Source organism: Pongo abelii, chromosome 8 (genome assembly GCF_028885655.2).
Source record: "Pongo abelii isolate AG06213 chromosome 8, NHGRI_mPonAbe1-v2.0_pri, whole genome shotgun sequence".
NCBI lineage: Eukaryota > Metazoa > Chordata > Mammalia > Primates > Hominidae > Pongo > Pongo abelii.
The window spans coordinates 100953433-100980828 of NC_071993.2; the positions used below are offsets into that span (position 1 = coordinate 100953433).

General features: G+C 42.1%; 1 protein-coding gene across 17 annotated transcripts in view; it reads left to right on the forward strand.

Annotated features, from left to right (window-relative positions):
- PLCE1 (phospholipase C epsilon 1) overlaps positions 1-27396 on the forward strand; it is a 444022-nt gene that overhangs the window by 277452 nt on the left and 139174 nt on the right. For all 17 annotated transcript variants that reach the window (XM_063727669.1, XM_054522660.2, XM_054522668.2 and 14 more), the window contains one exon: positions 6964-7280. In XM_063727669.1, the coding sequence (XP_063583739.1) occupies positions 6964-7280 (317 nt within the window). The remainder of the gene's footprint in view (positions 1-6963; positions 7281-27396) is intronic.

Here is a 27396-nt window from a genome sequence, read left to right on the forward strand (position 1 = left end):
AGGCTTTGTTCATTTCTTTTTATTCTTTTTTCTCTAAACTTCTCTTCTCACTTGATGTCATTCATTTCATCTTCCATCACTGATACCATTTCTTCCAGCTGATCAAATCGGCTACTGAGGCTTGTGCATTCATCATGTAGTTCTCATGCCATGGTTTTCAGCTGCATCAGGTCCTTTAACTTCTGTGCATTGGTTATTCTAGTTAGCCATTCGTCTAATCTTTTTTCAAGGTTTTTAACTTCTTTGCCATGGGTTCGAACTTTCTCCTTTAGCTCGGAGTAGTTTGATCATCTGAAGCCTTCTTCTCTCAACTTGTCAAAGTCATTCTCCATCCAGCTTTGTTCCATTGCTGGTGAGGAGCTGCGTTCCTTTGGAGGAGGAGAGGCGCTCTGATTTTTAGAATTTTCAGTTTTGCTGTTCTGTTTTTTCCCCATCTTTGTGTTTTTATCTACCTTTGGTCTTTGATGATGTGACGTACAGATGGGGTTTTGGTGTGGATGTCCTTTCTGTTTGTTAGTTTTCCTTCTAACAGTCAGGACCGTCAGCTGCAGGTCTGTTGGAGTTTGCTGGAGGTCCACTCCAGACCCTGTTTGCCTGGGTATCAGCAGCGGAGGCTGCAGAACAGTGGATATTGGTGAACAGCAAATGTTGCTGCCTGATCGTTCCTCTGGAAGTTTTGTCTCAGAGGAGTACCCGGCTGTATGAGGTGTCAGTCTGCCCCTACTGTGGGGGTGCCTCCCAGTTAGGCTACTCGGGGGTCAGGGACCCACTTGAGGAGGCAGTCTGTCTGTTCTCAGATCTCCAGCTGCATGCTGGGAGAACTACTACTCTCTTCAAAACTGTCAGACAGGGACATTTAAGTCTGCAGAGGTTTCTTCTGCCTTTTGTTCGGCTATGCCCTGCCCCCAGAGGTGGCGTGTACAGAGGCACGCAGGCCTCCTTGAGCTGCGGTGGACTCCATCCAGTTCGAGCTTCCCAGCTGCTTTGTTTACCTACTCAAGCCTTGGCAATGGTGGGCACCCCTCCCCCAGCCTCGCTGCCGCCTTGCAGTTTGATCTCAGACTGCTGTACTAGCAATGAGCGAGGCTCCATGGGCGTAGTACCCTCCGAGCCAGGCGCAGGATACAATCTCCTGGTGTGCCTTTTGCTCAGTTGGAAATGCAGAAATCATTCGTCTTCTGCATCGTTCACGCTGGGAGATGTAGACTGGAGCTGTTCCTATTTGGCTGTCTTAGTTCCACCCCCCTTCTAATTTTAACTTTAAGTAACTTAAAAATAAACCAATATTACCATATATATTAGAAAAAAATCTGAACAGGCCAAAAAAAGCTGAACCAGGTTTTTGAGCATGAGAAGATTGAGATTTTGTTGCCTTGAATTTTTTGGATATTGTTTTGATCTTTTTTTTTTTTTTGAGATGGTGTCTTGCTCTGTTGCTCAGGTTGGAATGCAGTGGTGCCATCTCAGCTCATTGCAACCTCCGCCTCCTGGGTTCAAGTGATTCCTGTGCCTCAGCCTCCCGAGTAGCTGGGATTACAGGTGCCCACCACCCCGCCTGGCTACTTTTTGTATTTTTAGTAGAGACGGGATTTCACCATGTTGGCAAGGCTGGTCTCAAACTCCTGACGTCAGGTGATCCACCCTCCTTGCCTCCCAAAGTGCTGGGATTGCAGGTGTGAGCCACCATGCCTGGCTCATTTTGATCTATTTTCAAAAGTACTGTTATATGTGCATTACAAAAAAGTTGAGCAAAACAGAACTGTGTAAGATATACACTATTATTTGTTTGGCGTGCACTGGACAGATATGCAACATATACCTATATTTACAAAATTATTTTTCACCTCAATAGAATAATATTCCATTGTTCTCAACTTGCTTTTTTGTCCTAAATTTTTTGTGAAATAAATTCAGTTTCAGTATATATAAATTTACCTCACTTGGTCTATATTTTTGCAAGAGTTTCTGTTGGATAATATCCTAGAAGTAAGATTTCTAGTACAAAGAATATACGTTTAAAATTTTGTTTTTCCTCTCAAGAAAGCTTGTGCCCATTTCACCACCCCTCACATGGAATGGGAATGAAAGATAAAGTTTCTGAAACATAGGTACATGGAGATTCTCCCGGGTTTTGATAGGATATAATTTAAAATCACGATCAGAAGGTTGCTCAGCTGGCTTGGGGAGGAGATGCCTTCTAAAGTCAGAATCCTGTAAGGTATTCCTGCCTAACTCTTCAACTCCATTCTCTACCCAGAAGAGAAAAAAGGGGTGTGTGTGTGTGTGTGTGTGTGTGTGTGTGTATGTGTAGAAATATGTCTCCTCTGCAAAGGATCCCTCAAAATGCTGAGTGTAACAGAGGGCAGATTTTTGGAGTCAGAGCTGCAATTAAATTTCAGCCCTGTCTCTCAATAGCAGGGTGTCTTTAAGCAAAATGCTTAACATTTCTGACCTGTGTTTTATCGTCTATAGCAAGGGGATAATCACACCACCTTACAGGGTTCACTGTGAGAATTAAATGTGTTACTTAACACAAAAGGCTAATAAATGGTGAGGACTAAGAGCTCAATTAATGCCTACCATTGAGACATGAGAAAGGGTGATTATGACCAAGCTACGGGCACCTTGGAGGGTAAAGTTTTGCCCACTTTTGCAGAAAAATGTGAGACAATCACTAACAGTCTAGTTAAGATATGCTATGTGGGCCGGGCACGGTAGCTCACACCTGTAATCCTAGCACTTTGGGAGGCCAAGGCAGGTGGATCACCTGAGAGCAGGAGTTCAAGACCAGCCTGGCCAACATGGAAAAACCCTGTCTCTACTAAAAAATACAAATATTAGCTGGGCATGGTGACACACGCCTGTAATCCCAGCTACTTGGGAGGCTGAGGCTGGAGAATCGCTTGAACCCGGGAGGTGGAGGTTCGTGCCACTGCACTCCAGCCTGGGTGACATAGCAAGACTTCGTCTCCAAAAAAAAAAAAGGTATGCTATATAACACTACACCTTCCCCACCTACATCAAGGAACGCTCTTTGATTTTCACCATAACAATTTTATCACCTTCTCATGTGCATCATTACTCATTTACTATGCTTATTGTTTATGTCCTTTCCTAGGGTGTTCCATATGAACAAAACTTTATTCTTGTTCACTAAATTTCAACATCAGGGTAGCTGAAAACAAAGCTTGGCACATAGTAGGCACTCTTTTTTTTTAAATTTTATTATTATTGTACTTTAAGTTTTAGGTTACATGTGCACAACATGCAGGTTTGTTACATATGTATACATGTGCCATGTTGGTGTGCTGCACCCATTAACTCGTCATTTAGCATTAGGTATATCTCCTAATGCTATCCCTCCCCACTCCCTCCACCCCACAACAGTCCCCGGTATGTGATGTTCCCCTTCCTGTGTCCATGTGTTCTCATTGTTCCATTCCCACCTATGAGTGAGAACATGTCATGTTTGGTTTTTTGTCCTTGCGATAGTTTGCTGAGAATGATGGTTTCCAGCTTCATCCATGGCCCTAATCCTGTAGCTGGGATTACAGGCACCCACTGCCATGCCTGGCTAATTTTTTGTAGTTTTAGTAGAGACGGGGTTTCGTCATGTTTGCCAGGCTGGCTTTGAACTCCTGGCCTCAAGTGATCCGCCAGCCTCAGCCTCCCAAAGTGCTGGAATTACAAGAGTGAGCCACTGCGCCTGACCTAGAATAACTGTTAACTGAAGAATATGGGACTGAGAGCAAACAATGAGGTGGATAATTTTATTCACCAGAAACTTTCTAAAAAGAGAAGAGCCACAGTGTCCAGTGGGTTTTATGAACTTTGCTTCATGGATGATGAGGAAGGACCAGGGGTCCTAGAACTACTCGGTTTTTAATCCATCTTCCAGTGGCCCATGTTGTTAGAGAGCAAGGCCCAGAGGTGAGTTACAGTTGAGCTCTAGGGCAGTGTGTCCTATGAAGAGGAAAGAGAACATAATAAGGAGAGCTCAGCAAGGATGAGGGAAAGTGGGAAGTGTTTTTAACAGCTGCTAAAAGTATGGAACTTAGAAGACAAAGAATTATGCCCCAAGAAGACTTCTGGGATGTTTTTTGTGGTACATGATATGAAATCCCTGAGTATTCCAGCTTTAAGGAAACCTACATGAAAGGTTGACATTGTTTCAAAGCTTCTAGCATTCAATTTGTGTTCCTTTGAGTGTGATGTCATGCTTATGCTGAGATACATGCTTATACTGGGACCGCCAGATTTATTAGGGTTACACTGACCAGGTTTCTTTTTTTCTTTAATTTATTTGGGCCTCTCTTATTGCTGTTTCCCACCAGTCACTAGACTTGTTATTCATTGTAACAGCATGTGATTCATATCTCAAGATATATTGCAGTTTCCCATATGACATCTTATCTTACATTATTTGCATATTGTATTATATTATCTCTTCTGTTATATATTAGAGAAGTGACTGGAGTTATTTTTATTTACTCTGCAGAGTGCTGTAGTTTGAGATCATGTCTTAGAGTTGGTTACTTCTGAGAAGAGTTCCTATATTTGGCTAATTCCACTGTACATAAATTATCAGTATCTAGAAATTTCAGTTGGCCTCTTTCATCAAGCCACATTCTGATTCAATTGTCAGGAAACTTAGTTTCTAAACTATTCAGAAAGCTGGAGGGGGAGGCATCTAAGGTAGATTTAAGCATCAACCTGATTTTAATGTTTTTTTTAATATGAGCTTAGATAGAACCAAATATAATTTGATAGTCTCCATTTTTTGCTGCAGAAGATTTTTGGTAATTTGGCCCAAAAGACGTATTAAAATGCTTAGAGTCAACCAGGACCAACCTGGTTTCCATTTTTCTGTCCCATGTCCTCATTGGTTTAGTAATTTGACCAGAGAGCATGGCCTGATTTTTTGATCAGAAGATATAGTCACCATACTCATGGAGGAAGGAATCAGGGACTGTGGGTTACCTGATGTAGAAGGACATAGTGAAGGAAAAGATAGAGAGGTTTGGAGTTTAAAGGATAAGGGATGTCCTATTTGTTAGTTTTTAAGGAAAAAGGAAACAACATTTGGGTATGCAAAGAAGTCAGTAGAAAGCGAGGGATTAAAGGTGGAGATAACCACTGAAGCAAGTTCTGGAGGAGACAAAGGTAGATTTAATCACAAACCTGGGTGGGCCTTGGAGAGGAGGAAACACATGCCATTCTCAGGGAAGCAGAAGATGGAAGAAATATAAGGCATCTGAATTGAAGGAGTTTCTGACATGACCTACACTGTCTCAGCATAGTTAAGAAACAGTCGAATGACTGTGAGGAAAGCAAATGCAGGTTTGGGAGTGTGAGAAGAATAGAAAAGAGGATAGTGTGTTGTTTAGGAAAAAATAAATAAGTTTAAGTTTAGGAAAAAATAAATAAGTTGTGTCAACTTTGAGCCACCCTGAGGGCCTAGCTGAAGTTAGATAATAGGAATTGGCACCCACCCCATCACTAAGTAGCATAATTGTCAGTGTCATCATACAGCAGCCCAGAAGCCAAGGAATGGATGGTTTGAGTCTGCCCAGCACTGGGGATTGGGAAGTGCCTGTGATGGAAAGTCAAGCTGTCTTCTTAGGGAATCTCTGGCTGGTGAGTGCCATCTAAAATGCTTATTGTGGCACCAGACCAAGGCCAAGGAACTAGAAGTTTGCTGAGGACAGAGAAGTTTTATTAGAGAGAATAGAAGGGAAGAAAGAAGTCAAATTCAGGGATGATGACTTCAGAGTTTAATAATACAGACATGAAGCAGTTTGGAGTGATAATTCCAAAGTTTTCTGCAATGGAGATTTAGAGAAGAGTCAGAGAATACTGAGGTCTGAATCTGAGGGAAGTCATCCTTACGAACTTTGCTGTTACCCAGTGTCCAGGCTGGATGACAGGTATTTCCAGGAAGAGAATGAGTGACATGAATATGTGACATTTCCCCAACTCAGGTGACCACAAAACTGTTTTTCTTGTAAATGCCAGTATTCCAGAGATCATACTTTGGAAAACTCTGTTCTAGGGCTCATCGTAGACTTTCCATTTGTTGAATGAATGAGTTACAGGTAAGAAGTTAAGAGGCAGCCTGGGACGGTGTCAAAATAAAGAGAAGGCAAGTATGGTGTCTCTAATTACAGAAATCATTTTGAGCCTAGGCATCCCCTCCTCTGGTACTTCCATCTCATGCACTGCCACCTTCTCTCCTGCATCCCTCTGTCACCTTCTTGCTACCAGTTGTGGGCCAGGCACTAAGATTTATTTATTTAGATACAGCTCCTTATTACCTATTCCTTTCTTATGTTTGTAGATGGTTCTGTTCTTGCAAACTCCCAAATAGATATCAGTGAAATCAAAGTCAATCTTTGGGGGTGACAGGTTGGCAGAGAATACCATGACATTTTGAAACCTTTTGTCCAGAGAGTCCTTAGGTCCCCAGGTGTCTTGCCCATTTACACATAATATGCATATACATATTCTTCACCCCACAGCCTTCTTTCCTCTTCCATTTAAGTTGGCTATGCTTACACCCACCCTCATTTCATGTCATTCTGATGGTAGTTAGCAAAGGAGGATAAGGAAGCAAATGGTATTTTACAAAGTATCGTAGTAAGCTGGTTGGGGAGTTATGTACTAGATTAATGCTGCTGCTGAAAATGGAAAACCAACCCTAACACCACCACCACCACCACCACCACCACCACCACCACCACCACCACCACCACTGCCACTCCACTCCCACCTTATTAGGTGACTGGAAGACAGATAGGACAGATATCAGAAAGGTCTTTGTAAAAAGAAAAATAGTACAGAACTCTTCACTAAGCAGAGGATTTGGTTAAAGAACATACAAGATTTGGAATGGCTCTCAAGTAAATATCTGTTGCAGGGGACACCAGATTTGATGTAACCACGACTTCTGTTGCTTTGTTTTAGAACGCCAGCCAGGCCCCTCTGTGGCCAATTCCAATGCCCTCCCTTCAAGTTCCGCTGGGATCAGCAAGGAACTGATTGATCTGCAGCCTCTCATCCAGTTCCCAGAGGAAGTCGCCAGCATCCTGATGGAGCAGGAGCAGAGTATTTACCGCAGGGTCTTGCCAGTCGACTACCTTTGCTTCTTAACACGGGACTTGGGCACTCCTGAATGCCAGAGGTCCTTGCCCTGCCTCAAAGCATCCGTCTCAGCGTCGATTGTTACCACTCAGAATGGAGAGCACAATGCCCTTGAAGATCTGGTGATGAGGTTTAATGAGGTAAGAAGCCACTTTTTGATGTCTTGGTATTTGACTCACCCGTAAGTGATTTTCAAGCATACCTCGCCTTCTAGGTGTGTCTGTTCCTGATGTGTCTCATTTCACTCTGTCTTGCCACTTCCATGGTGGCTGTTTTTCTTTCCAGGCAAAGAGACAGACATCACATTGCAATCCTTCCTCTCACTGTACCCCAACTTGCCCTTAAGCCTAATTGATCTCAACTCCATTCCATTGCATTACCCAGTCCACCAATCCCAGTCCCTTTGGGCACCCAGAATGCCAATCTCCAACCCCTTCCTCTCCCCTACCAACCCCTCATTCCCAAAGGTGCTTTTAAAACCGCATGTCTCAATTTTGAGTTTTGACAGCATGATCCCTGACCACATTTGTATAACCAACCCCCTGACCCCCTTCCATTATTAGGACTCCCTCAGCAGAAACACCTAGGTCACCAGAGAAGGCAGGAAACATGGGGCAATTCATCGAGGGGCAGTGAATCACCTCGGTTCTCTCTCTGCATCCCATGAAGATCCTCAGCCCCAGAATGTCAATCCAAAGCCTCTGAGACCACATTAGAAGCCAGTTCTGAAGAAGACAGGTGTGACTGGAGTCTGGGAATACTTAGGACAAAGCCATTGCGTGGGGGTCTAGGGACTCACTGGGAGATCAAGAGCCACTGGCTGACATCCCTGTGGCCCTGGGGCAGGGAAGAGTGGCACAAAGGAGCAGGGATTCTCCATGCAGTGCTGGGGTTGGGCCGACTGCACTCTTGGGCTTAAAAGGCACTTTCTCTTAGTAATGTAACCCACACCCAGAGTTTTCTATTCTACATTTTATGTTTTAGACTTAATTTCTTTTGTTTTGTGTATTCAATCACAAAATTTTAATCGGTATGTTTGTTGGTTGTTAGTTGGCTGAACACAGAGTAGTTGCCTATTTTGGTCATTTAGTAAACTCTACCTAAATGCTAACAGGATATTCCTATTCTGAGTCGTATATATCTCTGATTGACTGAGGATCTGTCAGCCTCTGTTACATAAACACTTTCTGGCAAGGTGCGGTGGCTCATGCCTGTAAGCCCAGTGCTTAGGAGGGTGAGGCAGGAGGATTGCTTGAGGCCGGGAGTTCAAGACCAGACTGGGCAAAATAGCAAGACCTTGTCCGTACAAATTTAAAAATTAGCTGGGCATGGTGGTGCACACCTGCAGTCCCAGCTACTGTGGAGGCTGAGACCCTCTAAGGATCCCTTAGCCCAGAAGTTTAGAGGCTTCAGTGAGCTAGGATCACGTCATTGTACTCCAGCCTGGGTGACAGAGCGAGACACCATCTTTAGAAAAAAACACAAGACACTTTCTAACTGTAGCTCACTTTGCAGCCTCCATAGCTTGCCAATCAAAATCCTAATGATGGTTGTAAATATCAGTAACCATGATAAGGCCCATGAATACAGCAAGTGTTAGAGGCTGAGCTCAAGCGGTTCTGTATCCAGACATGTCCTAAACACCAGTCTATCTGGCACTGTTGTGCTAACCATTTTGTATGTACCACTTACTTGCTCCTTACAACAACCTTGGGAGATGGATATTGTCATTAGCCCCATCTTATCAATGAGAAACTGAAGTATGTGGAGATGAAGTTATTTTCCCAAGATTATGCAAGTGGTAGGTGGCAATTTTGGTTTAAGCCCACAAAGTCAGGCCCTGGGCTTTGAATAACTATAGGATGCTGCTTCCCACCTGCAGCAGGATTGCACTGGGGGGTGGTGCCTGCTAAAACTGCAGATTCCTGGTCCCACCCCCAAACTGAGTAAGACAGAATCTGTGGGAGTCCACATGAGAGCTTGCAAACCTCACTGCCCCAAAGTTGTTTTTAAAAATAAATCTCCTGATGTTCTTGATTTTCCTTACTGATAAAAATGGGATGGAAAAATGAAAGTTCCAGTAAACTGAGTGATTTTATTAGTGGATTTCACTGTATTTCATGAATTATTTTAAACTTCCAGATCTACCCACTCTCATATCCTTAGGACCCTATCTTGTCTTTATTTTTAAATTTCGACCTGAACTTAAAAGTGAATTGCCAAAACTTTTAAAATCTAATTTTAAATTAAACTTGGATTTCTTCCATTCACTTCCATAACCTTGGGAATCAAAGACGAATCAGTGATTTCACTAATTCAGAGTTAGTGATGATATGACCTACAGCTGGGTAGAGGCAGGCTTTGGACTATCTCTGAAAATAGTTTAGCTAAGCAACTTCAGAACATAAACAAGATTTCTGGGAAAACACTTAAACTACTTAAGAGAACAGTCTGTTTCAAGTATTCTCAAGCATCTATTTTCATACAAATTATGGGTATGCTGATTAAAAATCAGTCTTACATAGTCAGATCCCAAATGATCTCTACTAGACACGACTGGAATAGCTAAATTCTAGTTCTTTGGTATACCTTAAAGTAGAAAAGTTCCATTACATCAAAAGAGAATTTTCAAATTCAGATTTTTCACCTATTTTGAATGACCTTGCCTTGAAATTAGCATGGCTTTACATACTGTAAAGAAAAGGAAGAAATGGAGTTTGCATTTATTTAATAAATGCTCTGGACTGGACATTTTCACATTTCTTAAAATCTCATTCAATTCTTATGACAGTTGTCATCATCCCTGTGTTGCAGATGAGGAAAGTGAAGCTTAGGCAACAAAATAAGTAATGATAGTGTTGGATTATGGCCCATAGAGTAAAATAAATATTTTTGAATCCATACCAATATAAATACATCAGTGTGGTGGGGTTGGGGAGTGGGGACAGCACTTACTTATAGAAAAATTTCAATTAATAAATGTAGAAAGAATGAGAAAAATAGAAAATCATCATTAGAATACTATAGTAATAACTGTCGCAGGCAAGAACTACTGATGAATTCTAAAATTATTGGGCAAAAGTAAGTTTGATGAGAAATAGGATATTTGCAAATAGTCTCAAAACATCTCACCACAAGATATTTATTAATACAAAGGGGAAAACAGAACAGTGGAGAAACCCGGTAGACACTGGCTTGACCAAGCGATCAAGGCTAACATGATTAGTAATGAGACATATAAACATATGCCTCCTGATATGATGTCCTGAGAAAGGTAGGACTTCATCTCTATAGTGTTCTTGCCAAAAACATACCACATAAATCTAGCAATGAAAAAAAACATCAGGCAACTCTAAATTGAAGGACATTCTACTCTTCAAAAGCATCAAGGTCATAAAAGGTAAGAAAAAATTGAGGAACTGTTAAAGGCTAGAGGAGACCAGGAGACATGATGACTAAATGCAGTGTGGGATCCTAGTGGATCTTGGACTAGAAAAAGACGTTAATGGAAAAACTGGAGAAACTCTGAGGCTTATAGTTTAGTTAGTATGATTGTATCAATGTTAATTTCCTGGTTTTGACAATTGTGCTATGATTATGAAAGATGCTAACATTAGAGGAAGCTGAGTGAAGGGTGTACAAGAACTCTCTGTACTGTCTTTTGCAACTTTTCTGTAAATCTAAAATTACTTCAAAATAAAAAAAAATTGTAAGCAGTGAGCTCAGAGAGATTGAGTCACTTGTCTAAGTAGCTGAGTGGATATCAGAATCCAGATCTTTCTTCAAAATCTATCTCTTCTCACCCAGCTGCTTCTCTCGTTAAATTATCAGGTTCAAGTCTGTAGTAAAACCTGACTTGCTAATTGAGAATTTAATTAGCCTTGGGTCTCCTTTCCTTCTTCCCTCCCTCTCTTTCTATTTCTTTTCAAAATCTCCTGTGTGTCTATCTTTTTTCTACTTCTCTTTCTGATTTTTATCCAGTTTCCCATTATCTAGGTTCCTGCCATCACTCCCTCATTCATTCATTCATTCACTCAAGAAATTTATTTATTTCAATTTTTTAGTTTTAATTTATATGGGTACATAGTAGGTGTATATATTTATGGGATAGAGAGGATATTTTGGTACAGGCGTACAATGTGTAATTACATCAGAGTAAATAGGGTATCCATCATCTCAAGCACTGATCCTTTGTATTAAAAACAATCCAATTACACTCCTTTTGTTATTTTTAAATGTAGGATTAAATTATTATTGACTATAGTCACTCTTTTGTGCTATCAAATACTAGATCTTACATTTTTTTCTAACTATTGTTTGCACCCATTAACTATCCCCACTTCCTCCCTCACTCCCCTCTACTACCTTTCTCACCCTGTAGTAACCATCCTTCTACTTTCTGTCTCCATGAGTTCAACTGTTTTAATTTTTAGCTCCCACAAATAAGTGAGAACACACAGAGGTTATCTTTCTGTGCCTCGCTTATTTCACTTAACCTAATGACCTTCAATTCAATTGATGTTGTTGCATATTACAAGATCTTATTCTTTTTTATGGCTGAATTATATATATGTGCTACATTTTCTTATCTATTCATCTTGTTGATGGACACTTAGGTTGCTTCTAAATCTTGGCTATTGTGAATAGTGCTGAAATAAACATGGGAGTGCAGATATCTCTTCGATAGATTGGTTTTCTTTCTTTGGGGTATATACCTAGAAGTGGGATTGCTAGATCACTGAAGACATACTTATTGGCTGGGCATAGTAGCTCATACCTATAATCCTAGCACTTTGGGAGCCTGAGGCAGGCAGATGGCCTGAGCCCAGGAGTTTGAGACCAGCCTGGGGAACATAGCAAAACCTCATCTCTACAAAAAGTACAAAAAATTAACCAGGCATGGTGGTGCATGCCTGTGGTCTCAGCTACTTGGGAGGCTGAGGTGAGAGGATTGCCTGAGCCTGGGAGGTCGAGGCTGCAGTGAGCTGAGATCATACTATTGCACTTCAGCCTGAGCAACAGAGTGAGTCCCTGTCTCAAAAAACAGACACATTGAGCACCTACTGTTCTCTAGTCTTCTCTCTTTTTCCACTGGCATGTCAAACATATTTTTTTAAAATAAGAAATTAGCATTATATGGTGAAAATTGATGTTATAAGCCCATACTTTGATTCTGCCAAAATTGGATACACAAAATAAATGCACTTTCCTCAGTGGAAAGAAGATGTATGTTTCTTGGAACGTTATAATATCTTAAAGACAAGAAAGAGAATTTTAGCTCCATTGCCGGTGCTAGTCACTTGGGGTGGGGGGAAGTGAATGCATTTACTCGTGCATCCATTCAGTTAATCCAGGGCTTCTTAGAAGCAGTGTACTGTGGTAGATATGCACTAAGGAAAGTAAATAGCAGTCTGCCAGAAGCTACGAGACATGGACACAAATGTCTACCAAAAAAGGCAGAAAGTAAGTACAGTGAGAGTGGCACCAACAGAGAAGGCTGGGGTGTCCAGGTGGGTGACAAGAGCTCATTCTACTGAGCCCTGGAGTCTGGGGCTGGGTCTTGAGAGATGGGAGGAGTAGAGGGGGAAGTTCATAGGAAATGGAAGGCAGTCCAGACAAGAAGACAATCAGACAGTTTTTGTCATGAGCAAGACTCATGGTTTAGGGAGGCAGCTTGTTCCAGATTGCCCCCAGACCCACGCTTATGAGCTAGAAGTTTCTATATTCTAACAACTCTCTACACAACGACTTAACTGTAATGTGGGAAAAAGGAAGAAAATTCCTAATGCTTTTTGGGCAGTTTTGCATAATGTTTGTTCTTAGGAAGGCATGGTTAAAATGCAACTCAAAGTATGACCATGCAATTACTGAAAAGGTTCAGCTTACATTAATGAAGGCCTGGAGATAAATCATTTAAAATCAGTTTGGATTGTGGCTTCGAAGCAATGTTTCCTCCCCATTCCCCCTTCTCCTGCCCTATTAGACTGTCATGCACACACCAGAGAAATTTCTTAAAGGCAGTCTCTCTTTATCCTTGAAAAGAAACAGAAGCACAAGGAGGGGTTAGTCCTCAGGCAGAGCTAGTCAAGATCTGTGTTGAACGTAGGCTTCATCCTGCTTTGCTTAGTTTGAGAGACAGGTCTTCCCGAACTTTCTTAATCTGGACACCTCTCTGTAGTCATATTCCTGATCTAAAGCTCTTAGAAGCCAGTGTTCTTTCTCTCTCCTTTCAGATGGAGCAGCCTCACTTCTTGACCACCCACGAAATCTCTCACTTTGACAGTCTCAAATCATATTGTTCTTTTTTCCCATCCTTCGTCTTCCTGCATCTAGCTTATACCTCTAGCCCACATTCCTTTTGATCTTACTTTTTAAAAATTCCTCCTAAAATAAATTCCCAAGCCCTTTATCTTTTCTAGAGGAAATGCAGAGGCATTTTTATAGACAATTTTACCAAAAAGATTACATACTTTAGTGCATGCAGGTGAGAAGAGAGGAGAAGCAAATCGAGATTTCAGGGCATCCTTCCTCCCTTCACTCCCACTCCCCTCTTTCCTGAGAAGCACCTTGGTGGAACGTGGAGTGAGGGGGAGGATCTTGGCATCACAGTTCTGAGTCGCTAGTTCTCAAACCTCATGTCTCCTTAATATGGCCTTTGCTCTTGTGTTGTTCACCAACGATGATTTTGGGGGTTGGAACCCTTCATTGCATCTACAGCTGGTCCTTGGGATCGATCACACAAGCAAATTTTTGACTCCATAACCTGTCACCACCCACACCACTTCCAGACACTCTTTTCTGTAACAGACAGTTGATATCTCTGGCTGGAAAGTGATTTTCAAGGGACCATAAGCAGGTTCACTTTTTTCTATGTCCTAAGAGGGCAGTTTTTGCTTGTTGGGTGGTTCTTGGCAACACCATTCAGCAGGGCTCCTCTTTCAGACCTGCTGGTCTGAGGGCAGGTCATGAGCCCTAGATTGAGACCCCCAGTTCTACTGAGACCCCAGCAGCCTCTACAAGGCCTCCACATGGCTCTGCCCTGGGTGTCTTTTCCCCTCCCCCATTCTGTGTGGTCAACCTGAGCATTCATCAGCTAGCTTCCCTGAGCCACGCAATCTTGGGCAGCCCAAAGTGACAATCAGTTGTTGCTTGTTCCTTCTGTCCGGTAGGTTTCACCAGATGTCAGTTCAACAGTTTAAAGGCCATCCTCTCTATAAAGAATGCCAAGGTGCAGCTTAACTTCCTGGTAAAGAATAGTAAGAATAAATAAACCATCTGGTCAAAGAAGAGCTGTTTGAGCTTTCAGCCAGAATTCCTTATATACTTCATAGCAATGATGATCACTTTGGCAGATTCCAGCATCTAAAAGCCTGTCTGGTCATAGCTATGGAAAGACCATTTCAGCACAGTAAGCAGAAAGCATAGCATATTATAATGATGTGAGGCAGTGTCATGTCCAAATAGGTTCTTTCACTTGAAATGTTTTAGAAAAAATATTGGTTTTTGAATTTGTATATTGAACCATGTTTAGAAACGTCTCAATCAAAGTTTTCCCCTTCTTTTATAAAAGCAGACAGCAGAGCAAATCATCTATTCAGGGCTGCTTTACAAACTTCCTTCCTCAAATCTGAACACTCACAGGATAAATTGCTGATAAAAACCCCCTCGGGGTAAGGGAAATTTCAGCTCACTTTGGAAAATCAAATTTTTCCTTGACAAAGCACATCTCCCCTCTGAGAGCAGATGTTGTATTCTTTCCCTGGAACATTTCACTGCACATTCCAGGAGTAACAGATATTTTACTCCAGAAATTTCTCAACTAAAAAAAACACAGTAGGCAAATAAACTACAGAAACTCAGCTGTGCAGGGCGGCATCCTAAGTGCGAGGTTATCTCTAGATGGCACTTCCATCCTGGAGCTGATTGACAGCAAATCATGTCTCATGGTTCCTGGCAGTCAGCACCCACACAGGGCTTTCCTCACCCAGAGTAACATGTAGGGCTGAGAAATAAGAGGGGCATGGAGGTTTGACATCATTCAGGTGCAGCTCTGGAGTCAGGCTGCCTGGGTTCTGATCCACCATTCCCAGCTGTGCAACCTCAAGCCAGATACCTAACCCTTCATCTTTATCTTATTTTTATATGAGTTTTTTGTTGTTGTTGTTGTTGTTGTTTTGTTTTGTTTTGTTTTTGAGACAGGGTCTCTATTGCCCAGGCTGGAGTACAGTGGCTGATCTTTGCTCAGTGCAGCCTCAGCCTCTCAGGCTCAAGCGATCCTCCCACCTCAGCCTCCCAAATAGTTGGGACTACAGGTGCACACCACCTCACCCAGCTAATTTTTGTATTTTTAGTAGAGATGGGATTTCACTGTGTTGTCCAGGCTGGTCTTGAACTCCTCAGCTCAAGAGATCCACCTGCCTTGGCCTTCCAATGTGCTGGGATTTCAGACGTGCGTCACCACACCCGGCCTAATCTCTCATCTTTAAATGGGGCTAATATATCTACCCCAAATGCCTTATATGAGTATTCAGAGAAATGACATGTTTAAAGCACTTATCAGGGACCAAAGACACAGTAGTGGTTTGATGTTAGTTACCAAAAAAAAAAAAAACCACTAACATAACTGCATTATTAGAATAACTAATGATAATAAATTCCATTTTTTATTATTATGATCACCCCCACTTAACAGGTGAGAAAACTGAGGCACAGAGAGACTAAATGAATGACCTGTGGTTTCAGAGCTGGCAGTTGAACCCAGGTGTTCTGGCTTCCAGAGCCAGCATTCTTGGTTTATCTGCTTGGTACTTCTGAATCAAAAGCTGAGGGACCTTCTTTCCGCCACTCAGTTCTCTTACTCTAAATGAAACCATTTTCCTTGCAATAGGATTCAGAATTTTTTTATGATTTCAATATGTGTAAAAATGTTGACCTGTTTGTTGATTTTAACCTATGTGCTAACTTCCTGATATTGTAAATGCAGCATCTCCTTTGAACTAGGAGACTGTGGCCCTTGAAATAGGGAGGACAATAGCATCTCAATGTCTGAGAATATTAGAGCCTGGGGGATAATTTATCATTTCCACAGCACCAGGCAGAAGGCAGATTTCAGATTTTTGGCTTTTCAAGTTCCCTTCTTGGCTCTGAGGTTTCCTTTAGTGTGAAATGCCTGAGAAAGATTGCCCCCAAAATCTAAAGGAGTTTATTTATATTCTTCTCTTGACCACATCATTTCTACTACATTTTTCCTCCTCTCTCTCTGTTCATTCCTATTTTACATGAAACCCACACCCTTAGCAGTGATGGTGCTACGATTTGAATGTGTTGACTCCAAAACTCAGGTGTTGCCACTGTGGTGGGATTAAGAGTTGACCTCTAAGAGGTGATTAGGCTGTGAGGGCTCCTCCATCGTCAGTGGGATTAAGGCCCTTGTAAAAGAGACTTCATGCAGCATTCATCTTACTTGCCCTTTCACCTTCTGCCATGTGAGGACACAGTGTCCCCTTCAGAGGATGCAGCTGTCACCAGACAACCGAAATTTTAGCACCTTGTGGAGCTCCCAGGCTGAGAACTATGAGAAAATAAATTTCCACTCTTTATACATTACACAGTCTGTGGTATTCTGTTATAGCAGCACAAAATGGACTAAGACAGATAGGTTTGAAATTCAAAATCTTAAGTCCTACCTGTGCTCCCAGTTGGGGCAGCAGGAGGAGGCAGTGGTAAGGGGCTGCCTTGCACCTTGTCAGACAGGACTGGCACACATGCACTCATTCTTCAACCATCTAATGTGACTTCCTTGAACAATAGTTCTCACTGATCAGCAGAATGAAGACAATGGGAATCAGAATATTTTTAAAATGCGCACGTATCCGTGGCCCACCCCCAAGAGATTCTGCCTCCTTGGATGCAAGGTGGGGCCCAGGCATTTATAATTTTAAAAAGTTCCATGGGCCGGGCGCAGTGGCTCATGCCTATAATCCCAGCACTTTGGGAGGCCAAGACGGGTGGATCACAAGGTCAGGAGATCGAGACCATCCTGGCTAACATGGTGAAACCCCGTCTCTACTAAAAAATACAAAAAAAATTGGCCAGGCGTGGTGGCGGGCACCTGTAGTCCCAGCTACTCGGGAGGTTGAGGCAGGAGAATGGTGTGAACCCGGGAGGTGGAGCTTGCAGTGAGCCGAGATCTCACCACTGCACTCCAGCCTGGGCGACAGAGCAAGACTCTGTCTCAAAAAAATACAATAAAATAAAATTAAATTAAAAAGTAAAAAGCTCCATGAAGGCCAGGCATAGTGTCTCACTCCTACAATCCTAGTAGTTTGGGCATCTGAGGCAGGAGGGTTGCTTGAGTCCAGGAGTTCAAGACAAACCAGGAGTTCAAGACCTATGTAGCAAGATCCTGTATCTACAAAAAATTAAAAAATTGACAGGGCATGGTGGTGCATACCTGTAGTTCCAGCTACTGGGGAGGCTGAGGTGGGAGGATCATTTGGGCCCAGGAGCTGAGGCTGCAGTGAGGTAGGATCATGCCACTATACGCCAGTCTGAATGATAGAGTGAGACCCTTTCTCTAAAATTTAAAATAACAAAAAGGAAAAAACATAACTTCACGAGATAACCCTGATGCCACCAACACACCAACAGTTGAGAATCACTGCTCTAGAACATCAGTCACAGCAGTACTCAAAGAGAACAAAGCTGTATCCCAAAGCAAATAGGAAGAAAATGTCCTCCTTCCTTTTCTTTCTGTATTTTTTTTTTCATTTTTTGCTCATAGTACTGCCATGGAGGACTTCATTTTGAAACAGGAGGAAAATGGTTTCTATCTTTGGGGTTATCCATTAGTGCAGATACTTGAGAATTGTTCCAAGTACATTTAAATAAATGTAATGGCTTGTTTTCCCTGCCTTCATTTCTTTATTTTATTTTATTTTATTTTATTTTATTTTATTTTATTTTATTTTGAGACAGAGTTTGACTGTGTCACCCAGGCTGGAGTGCAGTGGTATGATCGTGGCTCACTACAACCTCTGCCTCCCAGGTTCAAGCAATTCTCGTGCCTCAGCCTCCCAAGTAGCTGGATCACAGATGTGCACCACCACCCTTGGATAATTTTTTTTTTTTTTAGTAGAGATGGGGTTTCACCATGTTGGCCAGGCTGGCCTCAAACTCCTAGCCTCAAGCAATCCACCTGCCTGGGCCTCCCAAAGTGCTGGGATTGTAAGCCTGAGCTACCATGCCTGGCCCCATCTTCATTTCTTTTCTTTCTTCTTTCCTTCATTCCTTCCTTTTCTTCTTTCCTTTCTTTCTGTATTTTTTTCATTGTTTGCTCATAGTACTACAAAATGGAGGACGTGATTTTGAAACCTTTAATATTTAGACTATTTTATTACTATAATAGGCTATCTTAATTCTTAGTTCTCCTTCTTAAAGCTCACATTGTGTCTCTAGGATTTAACTGGCCCAGAAAGTTAACTGTCAAAGCCATTGACTTATTGGAGACATGTTTAATTCTGTTTTAAAGCAGGTATCAGTTAACACCTCTGTCCTGAGACTGGTAGAAACAATAATGGATCCAGTGGAAATCGGCAAATAGATGAATAAGAATTTTGACCTATGTGAGCAGTGTTATTACTATTAAAAATAATAAACATGACCCAGAGAAGCACTGCAGCAGTTCCTCAAGACCTTTGCCATCAGATCATTTAAATGACCCTGAACACTGTGGGAAAGACCAGGTCAGCTTTAGTCAGAGATTGGGATTTTGAGCCTCTTTTCAGGACGGCATTAGCTGACCCTATTAGGATGTTTAATTCTTCTCTTTGAAAAACCACTCTTAGAGATTTTTACTGCACATGTGAGAGCCAAGCAGGAATGTATTTATGCTTTACTGAGGATCTGCATTTGCCCAAAAGACTTAAACATTCATAAATCCAACTGCCTTCTCAATGCCTCACCTTGGCTTTTTTTGTTCAACAAGATTTTCAGTACCAACTTTTGTACTAAATGCTGTTTTGTGCATGGGGAATATGGCACAGAACAACACAGACAAAGCTTCTGCCCCACTGAGCTTACATTCTAGTCATGTCTAAAAGACATCTCAAATATGGCCAAAATAGAATTAACTTCTCCCTCTCCACCATTCACATACCATCCAGGACCTTCCCCCCTCACCCAGTGCTGCTGCCCTCCCCATCTCAGTTAGCAGCTTCAGTGTCAACCCCTCGAGGTGTTCAGGCCATCAACCAGAGTTTGATTGATTTACTCTTTCCTCAAACCCTGACATCTAAACTGTGCTAGGCTATTCTTGCATTGCTATAGAGAGATACCTGAGGCTGGGTAGTGTATAAAGAAAAGACGTTTAATTGGCTCATGCTTCTACAGGCTTTACAGGAAATGTGGTGCTGGCATCCACTTCTGGTGAGGCCTCGGAGCTTTTACTCATGGCAGGAGGTGAAACAGGAGCAGGCACATCATGGGGCAAGAATGAGAGCAAGACAGAGAAAAGGGGGATGTCCCAGACTCTTAACCAGATCTTGAGTGAACTAAATGAGCGAGAACTTACTCATCACCAAGGGGATGGCACTAAGCTATTCATAAGGGATGCACCCCATAATCCAATACCTCCCATGAGGCCCCAACATTGGGGATCACATTTCAACATGAGATTGGAACAGGGCAAACATCCAAACCATAGCATAAACTATCAGCAAGTTTCATTTGCAGTACTTGCAAAATACCCCCTGAATTGGCCTATTCCTTAGTATTTCATCTGCTAAGCTAGGTTGAAACCAGCCACCATTTCACTTATCTCCAGCACTGCTTTCATGCTGACAAATGCTATAATCCATTCTCCACCCAACAACCGGGGTGATCATTTATAAGCATAAAGGTAACTCCCCTGCTAAGTGTCCCTTCAGTGGCCCCCCTTTGTGTTTGAAATAAAATCCAAGATAACAAGACCCTGCATGGTTTTGCTCCTGCCTACTTCTCCAACTTAACTTTATTTATTTATTTATTTATTTAGAGATGGAGTTTTGCTCTTGCTGCCCAGGCTGGAGTGCAATGGCACGACGTCAGCTCGCTGCAATCTCCACCTCCTGGGTTCAAGTGATTCTCCTGCCTCAGCCTCTCTAGTCACTGGGATTACAGGCACCTGCCACCATGCCCAGCTAATTTTTGTATTTAAAGTAGGACGGGCTTTCACCATGTTGGCAAGGCTGGTTTCGAACTCCTGTCCTTAGGTGATCTACCTGCCTCAGCCTCCCAAAGTGCTGGGATTATAGGCATGAGCCACCACGCCCGGCCCTCCAACCTAACTTTATACACCCACCCCTCTCTCTGGCTCCGTTTTAGCCACACAACCTTTCATTCTGTTCCCTGGACATGCCTAGTTAGTTTTCTGTACATAGCGTCTTCAGTTGTTGCCTCTGCAAAAGACCTTCTTTCTCAGATCATATCACAGCTACTGCCCTCTCTTGGTCATGTCTTAGCTCAAAAGCCAGGGAGCTTGACTTGCTTCTTTTTCTTTTTTTCTATCTCCTTAGACTAGAAACTTTTCTAACTTGTTCATTGCTGTATCTCTGGTTTTTATGCATGGTACCAACTATATAGTAGATGCGTAGTAGTATTTTATGAATATGCTAATTAGTGTAAACAATTATCCTATTAGGTACTGTTAGAAATACAAAGAAAAGCAAGGCATGGGTCATTTTGTTCAAGGAATTTACAGTCTAGTTCAAGGCATACAAGACAGAAAATAACGAATAAATATACACAAAAGGGGATAAAGCAATGCCAAGCATGAACTATTGTATAAGAGATCATGGTTAGAGAAGTGCCATGAGTTAGTAGAAAGAGGAAAGAGTATAATTCCATCATTAAGTTTGGGCATACGGCCACAGTGGCTCACGCCTGTAATAACCAGCATTTTGAGAGGCTGAGGTAGATCACCTGAGGTCAGGAGTTTGAGACCACCCTGGCTAATAGGGTGAAACCCCGTCTCTACTGAAAGTACAAAAAATTAGCCAGGCGTGGTAGTGCATGCCTGTAATCCCAGCTACTTGGGAGGCTGAGGCAGGAGAATCACTTGAACCCAGGAGGCGGAGGTTGCAGAGGTTGCAGTGAGCCAAGTTTGTGCCACTGCACTCCAGCCTGGGCCACAAGAGTGAAACTCCACCTGAAAAGAAAAAAAAATGTCTGGGCATGAACATGGGGTTCTGCCACTTACTATGGGACCCTGGGCAAGTGAGTGATTTAAAAAACAGAATTCAGCTTCATATTTCTCATTTATAAAGTGGGATAATTTAATTAATTTCACATGGTTATGGGGACACTTAAACAAGATAACATATATAAAATCACCAAGTACAGGATAGGTTCTCAATAAATGGTAACTAGTGTGATTTGTGCAGAATGAGAGATAAAGACTGTGCATGCCATGAGATTTGAAGAGGGAGATCACACAGGCACATCTCCATTGAGGATGACCAAAGGCTTCAGAGCTTTGGAGATTGGGAAGGTTTTTGTCAGGCACAGCTCTGAACTTTCGCACTGATGAAGTTTTGGAGGTAATGTGGACTGATGTCATTCACCAAATATAAGAATCCCTTCCTTGCAGCTTGTTGCCCAGCTTTCGCTAAAAACTTTTGAAGATGGACTTCGCTCCATTTCAACAAACTCATTGTGAGGATGCAGCTCGATTTGTTTCAACAGTCTTCCTTAAAACAGGCTGAATTCTTTCTCCTTACAAATTCCACTTGTCAGTCCCCAGGGGGAATAGTAAAAATTATATCTTCCTTTGGTTTGGTTCTCTTGAGGCTGGACATTCCCCATATCTTCACTACTTACATCATTTGGCAAAAGGTAAAAATGAGGCTCCCTCATCTGTTCTGAACAGTGAGTCTCTTCCTTCTCGCAATTGGGTAATTGTCCGCTCTTAATTCCTGCTAAATTAATTGCTTTTCTCTATTAGCTCTAATTATTAGCCTGGTTGATGATCAACTAAAACTGCTAGACTTTTATCATATAAGCAGCCATCAAGCTCATCTTTTCTCTGCATAGGTTGTTTCATTTATTATTTTCTCACATGGGCATAGTATTTTATATTTAAGTCTACTGAAGTTTAATTTTAGGGCATTCAGGCCTATCAAAATAATTTTGAATCTTAATTCAGCTTTGTATTAAATTAACTAACACTCCAGATTTTTTCGTATTCAGATTTGATAAATATGTGCCATGTATATTTGTTCAAATTGTTGGTAAAAATGTCAAATCTAATAGGAATTAATAGAAAGCCTTATGGCATGTCACTAGAGACTATTCATCAGGTTGGCCTAACAAAATATTTTTTCAACTGGATGTGAATCTCCTTAACTCTACGATCATCCAATGAATGTTTCTCCATTTTGTGTCTCCTCTGTGAAACCTCTTCCTAAAACCAAGATACATAGTTGATATGCAAGTCAAATTATCCTATCAAAAGGGAAAAAAAACTTAATTTGACAATTAGCTACTTGAGGATGTCTAATTTCTCTCTCATTCGTTGATATGATGATAATGACGGAGAGAGTGATCATGAAGCTGCTGTGAATCCTGTGCCTTGTGCTGGGCACTGGGCCAAACACTTTACAACCCTAATCTCATTTAGCTTTTACACAACCCTGAAAGGTGGGAGCCATGGCTTTATTTTACAAATAACAAAACTGAGAGAGAGGCTACAGGTAAATTAAGACATGGGGCTAAAAAAATGATAATAATTAATAAGTAATGAAAGGCTACAGAATTTGCCCAATATCACATAGGTTGAAAGTGGCTAAGCCAAGATGAAACACATATATGTGTGTGTGTGTGTGTGTGTGTGCGTGCGTGCACTCACATTACTGCATCTAGTTGCAATATAAATACTTGTCATAGGAAATATCATGAATAAAGAAACATGGGCATAAAATTCTGGTTTGTTGGAAGGGAGTTTAGGGGTAACCAAGTGAGGGCAGGGCAGTAACTCCCAAGATGATATGGGATGTCAGTATTCATTCCGTGTAAAAACAGTGCCCCATCATTTAACACATAAGCCACATGCTAGGAAAGCAATGATAAGTAAGTTGTTTGTTTCATTGCAAGACTCCTTATGGACTTATGCTGATGTACATGGTGACTCCGTCAGAATGAGCATTTCATAAAAATACTTGGGTACTGGATACCCGATGGCTCAGTACCCATTAGAGTGTGCTTTTGGAAACTGTAGTAGAGGGGGTGGGTCTGGGCCTTAATGCCTCAGCCTCCCCAAGCAGCTTGGCCACAGATTCCTCAAGGGCCAGGGAAGGAGCAGGGAAAGAATGAGGACTCAGCTGCAGGTCAAAGCAGTACACATGCTGTGGGTGATGAGTCTGGATCCCTCCTGCCCTGGCACGTGGACTTACAAGGTGAAATCTTAATCCCACGATTCAGATTCCATAAGCCTCATGTGAACACAAGTTTCATTCCTTTTCATCACACCTCATACTTTGAAAGTTAGACAGACACTAAAGTTGTATGTAAATCATTAGGGTGGAAAACATGCCAGACTGGCCCTAGACAAAAATCCAGCCAAGAAGTTTGTTGACATTTCCAGCCCCTACAACCCCCTCTTCTTTTCTCCATCTCACTGCCCTGGTCCCTAGGTACCCACAGCTACCATGGAACCCACTTGCCCCCTTCCCTAGGTACTCATAGCTACCATGAGGTCCCAATTCTCTTAAACCACATCTCTCCCACCCCCCAGCACCATAATTCGTGTTATAGTGGTCTTGTTATGAGTCATTTTGTAATTTGTAAAATATTCTCCTCAATGAAAAGTAAAATTTGTCTTGTATTTGTGATAGTTCTCTATTTGGGTCAATCAAGTGTACAAATGCAACAAATATTCCCTATAAGTAGAGAGAATAAAAAACCTGTATATTTATAGTCCTTTAATAATTCCTAAGAAGTTCTCTGTTGATGTATAAAATATGTTTTCTTAATTTTTAGCTATGGAAACCAACAACCAATCTTAGGGAAAAAACTTGAAGTATACTTAAATTTAAACCATTTGTCAACTAATGTGCACATTTACACCACAGCTTTACACTTAAGCAGAGCCCTTCACATACATTATGACATTAACCCTTACACGGCCACTCTGTGTGGCTCTTGGACTCCGGCCTATCCTTCTGACTCCATGTCCTGGGCTCCTACTGTCTATCACTGCTGCCTTTCACTCCTGCAGCCTGCATAGCTTGGTTTGGTTTGTTCGTTTGTTTGTTTTGTTTTGTTTTTTAGATGGAGCTTCGCTCTTGTTGTCCAGGCTGGAGCGCAATGGCACAATCTTGGCTCACTGCAACCTCCACCTCCTGGGTTCAAACAGTTCTCCTGCCCCAGCCTCCCAAGTAGCTAGGACTACAGGCATGTGCCACCACTCCCGGCTAATTTTTTGAATTTAGTAGAGATGGGGTTTCACCATGTTGGTCAGGCTGGTCTCAAACTCCTGACCTCAGGTGATCTACCTGCCTCGGCCTCCCAAAGTGCCAGGATTACAGGCGTGAGCTGCCATGCCCAGCCCTGTATAGCATTTCGATAGACATTCCTAGAGTAGTTTTTCTTAAGAATTGTTCTACAGAACCCTGGTTTCTCAACATGCTCAGTAGGAGAAAGTAAAAAAAAAAAAAAAAAAAAAGATTTGTGGTCCAGTGAATTTCAAATACCCTTTTGCAGCTCTTTCCACTTGTGTATTGATAGTCGCCATGCATGTTAGTATACTGAAGGCTGAAGAAATCCAGTCATAAAGACACTTTTAACTCACCAGCATTTCTCAAATGTACTTAACCTGGAACTTTATTTTCCTAATCTTTCTCTAGTTTTCCAAAACACACTGCTCTTGAAACTACTAAAGACTATATATAGATATAGATATATAATATTAATATATTCCATATTTAATATATATTATGTAATATATAGTACACATACATATAATATATATATTAAATATATATAAGGGAAAAAAGATTCACCTGTGAAATATTTAAATTACCTGGCAGTTGACATACATTCCAGTATCCCTTCCCTCCTCTCCCCCAAGATGAGGACCCCAGGCAAGTGAGGGCTGGACAGTTCTAAGGTGGATCAAATAAATGAATAAAAAGATATAGATGCCAGGAAGATGTCTCAAGTGAGAGACCCAGCTTGCTCAAACATATTCTGGGCAGGATCATGCATGATGGACTGAAGACCTGGGTGCAGGAAGATCCATCAGGAGAGAGTTGCAGTAAACAACAGAAGATGACAAGGGGCCTGATTTAGGATGACAGTGAGAATATAAGGGAAAAATGGCTCCCAGATGTCTAGAAGAAAGAGTCCCAGTAATTCAGTGACTGTTCGAATAGGGGGGCTGAAGGAGAGGGAGGGGTCAAGACTGAATTCAGGCTTTCCAAGCATGGCTTTCAGAATAAGTGGAGCACCCATGACATCATTTTGGGTTACAAAGACCAGCCAAAGAGGTCAAGAGCATGTGCTTTAATTCATACACTCAAAGGTTCAAATCCTAACCCTGTTACTTATTAGCAGTGTATCTGCCCAAATTACTTCCCTGAGCCTATTTCTGCAACTATAAAAGGGGACTAAGAGTAGTTTCTTCATAGATTGTTGTAAAGGTTTAGAAAGAATGTATCCAAGCCGAGTGCAGTGGCTCATGCCTATAATCCCAGTGGGTGGATTGCTTGAGCTCACGAGTTCGAGACCAGCCTGGGCAACATGGTGAAACCCCATCTATACAAAAAATACAGAGGTTACAGGCGTGGTAGTGCACGCCTGTGATCCCAGCTACTCAGGAGGCTGAGGTGGGAGGATGGCTTGTTCCCAGGAGGCAGAGGTTGCAGTGAGCCAAGATGGCACTACTGCACTCCAGCCTGGCTGATAGATCCCAACCTTGTCTCAAAATTAAATTAATTAATTATTTTTTTTAAAAGATAATGAATCCTGGCTGGGCACGGTGGCTCATGCCTGTAATTTCAGTGCTTTGGGAGGCTGAGGCAAAAGGATTGCTTCAGGCTAGCAGTTTAAGACCAGCCTGGGCAAAACAGCAAGACCTTGTCTCTACAAATTTAAAAACTAACTGGGCATTGTGGCACACGCCTGTAGTAGCAGCTACTGGGGAGGCTGAGACAGGAAGATCACTTGAGCCCAGTAATAAGAGGCTGCAGTGAGCTAGGATTGTTCCACTGTACTCCAGCCTGGCTGCCAGAGTGACACCCTAACTCAAAAAACAACAACAACAAAAGATAATGAATCCTTAGCTCAGGATAGTGCCTGGCACATAGCAGGTGTTCAACAAGTGCTAATTGCTATTTCCATTGTGACTATTATCATCATCATCGTCATCATCTTGTGAAGAAATATCTAGTTTGGTACATGTAGGTTCTAGGATGAGAGTAAAGTATGATCTTTAAATGGATGCCTACTAGGCAGTGCAAGGCGGGAGCATGGAGCTCGTGTGCTAGACTGGTGATGCAGATACAATTTTGGAATAATTGTTATAGAAGGGATGAGCGAGCCATGAGAATCTGTTTTCTAAGACATAAAGTGGGAGAGAGATCACAGGCTTCAAGGATCAAGCTTTGGTAACACCCCCTGACATGGCAGATCATAAAAGGATCCAGTGAGAAGGATCATGTGGGCATCACAAGAGAATCAGGCAAGTGTAGGTGATGAGAAATTAAGGGGCCCCAGCCTCATAGGGTGACTAAAAGAAAAAAGAAAAACCAATGGGGAAAAATTTTAAAGATGATTATCACATTACCCTGAGCCAGGGAAGCTGAGAAGTACATTCACGGAGCATTCAGAATGGCACAATGGCAAACATTGTGGAATGGCATAGCATTACTCTCCTCTCCCTAAAGTGGGCACACTTGAACTGACATTTGCAGGAGAATTTCACCAGAGCAGAGAGGACCCCCCTGCCCCAAACAGAAAAACCATGTTGTACAATAGTAGTTAAAGAAACTTGGGCTGGACAGGCACAGGGGCTCATGTCTGTGATCCCAGCACTTTGGGAGGCCAAGGCAGGAGGATCACTTGTGTCCAGGAGTTTGAGACGAGCCTGGACAACATAGCAAGACCCTGTCTCTACAAATAATAAAAAATTACCCAGGTGTGGGGTACGTGCCTGTAGTCCCAGCTATTCGGGGAGCCTGAGGTGGGAGGATCACTTGAGTGCAGGAGGTTGAGGCTGCAGTG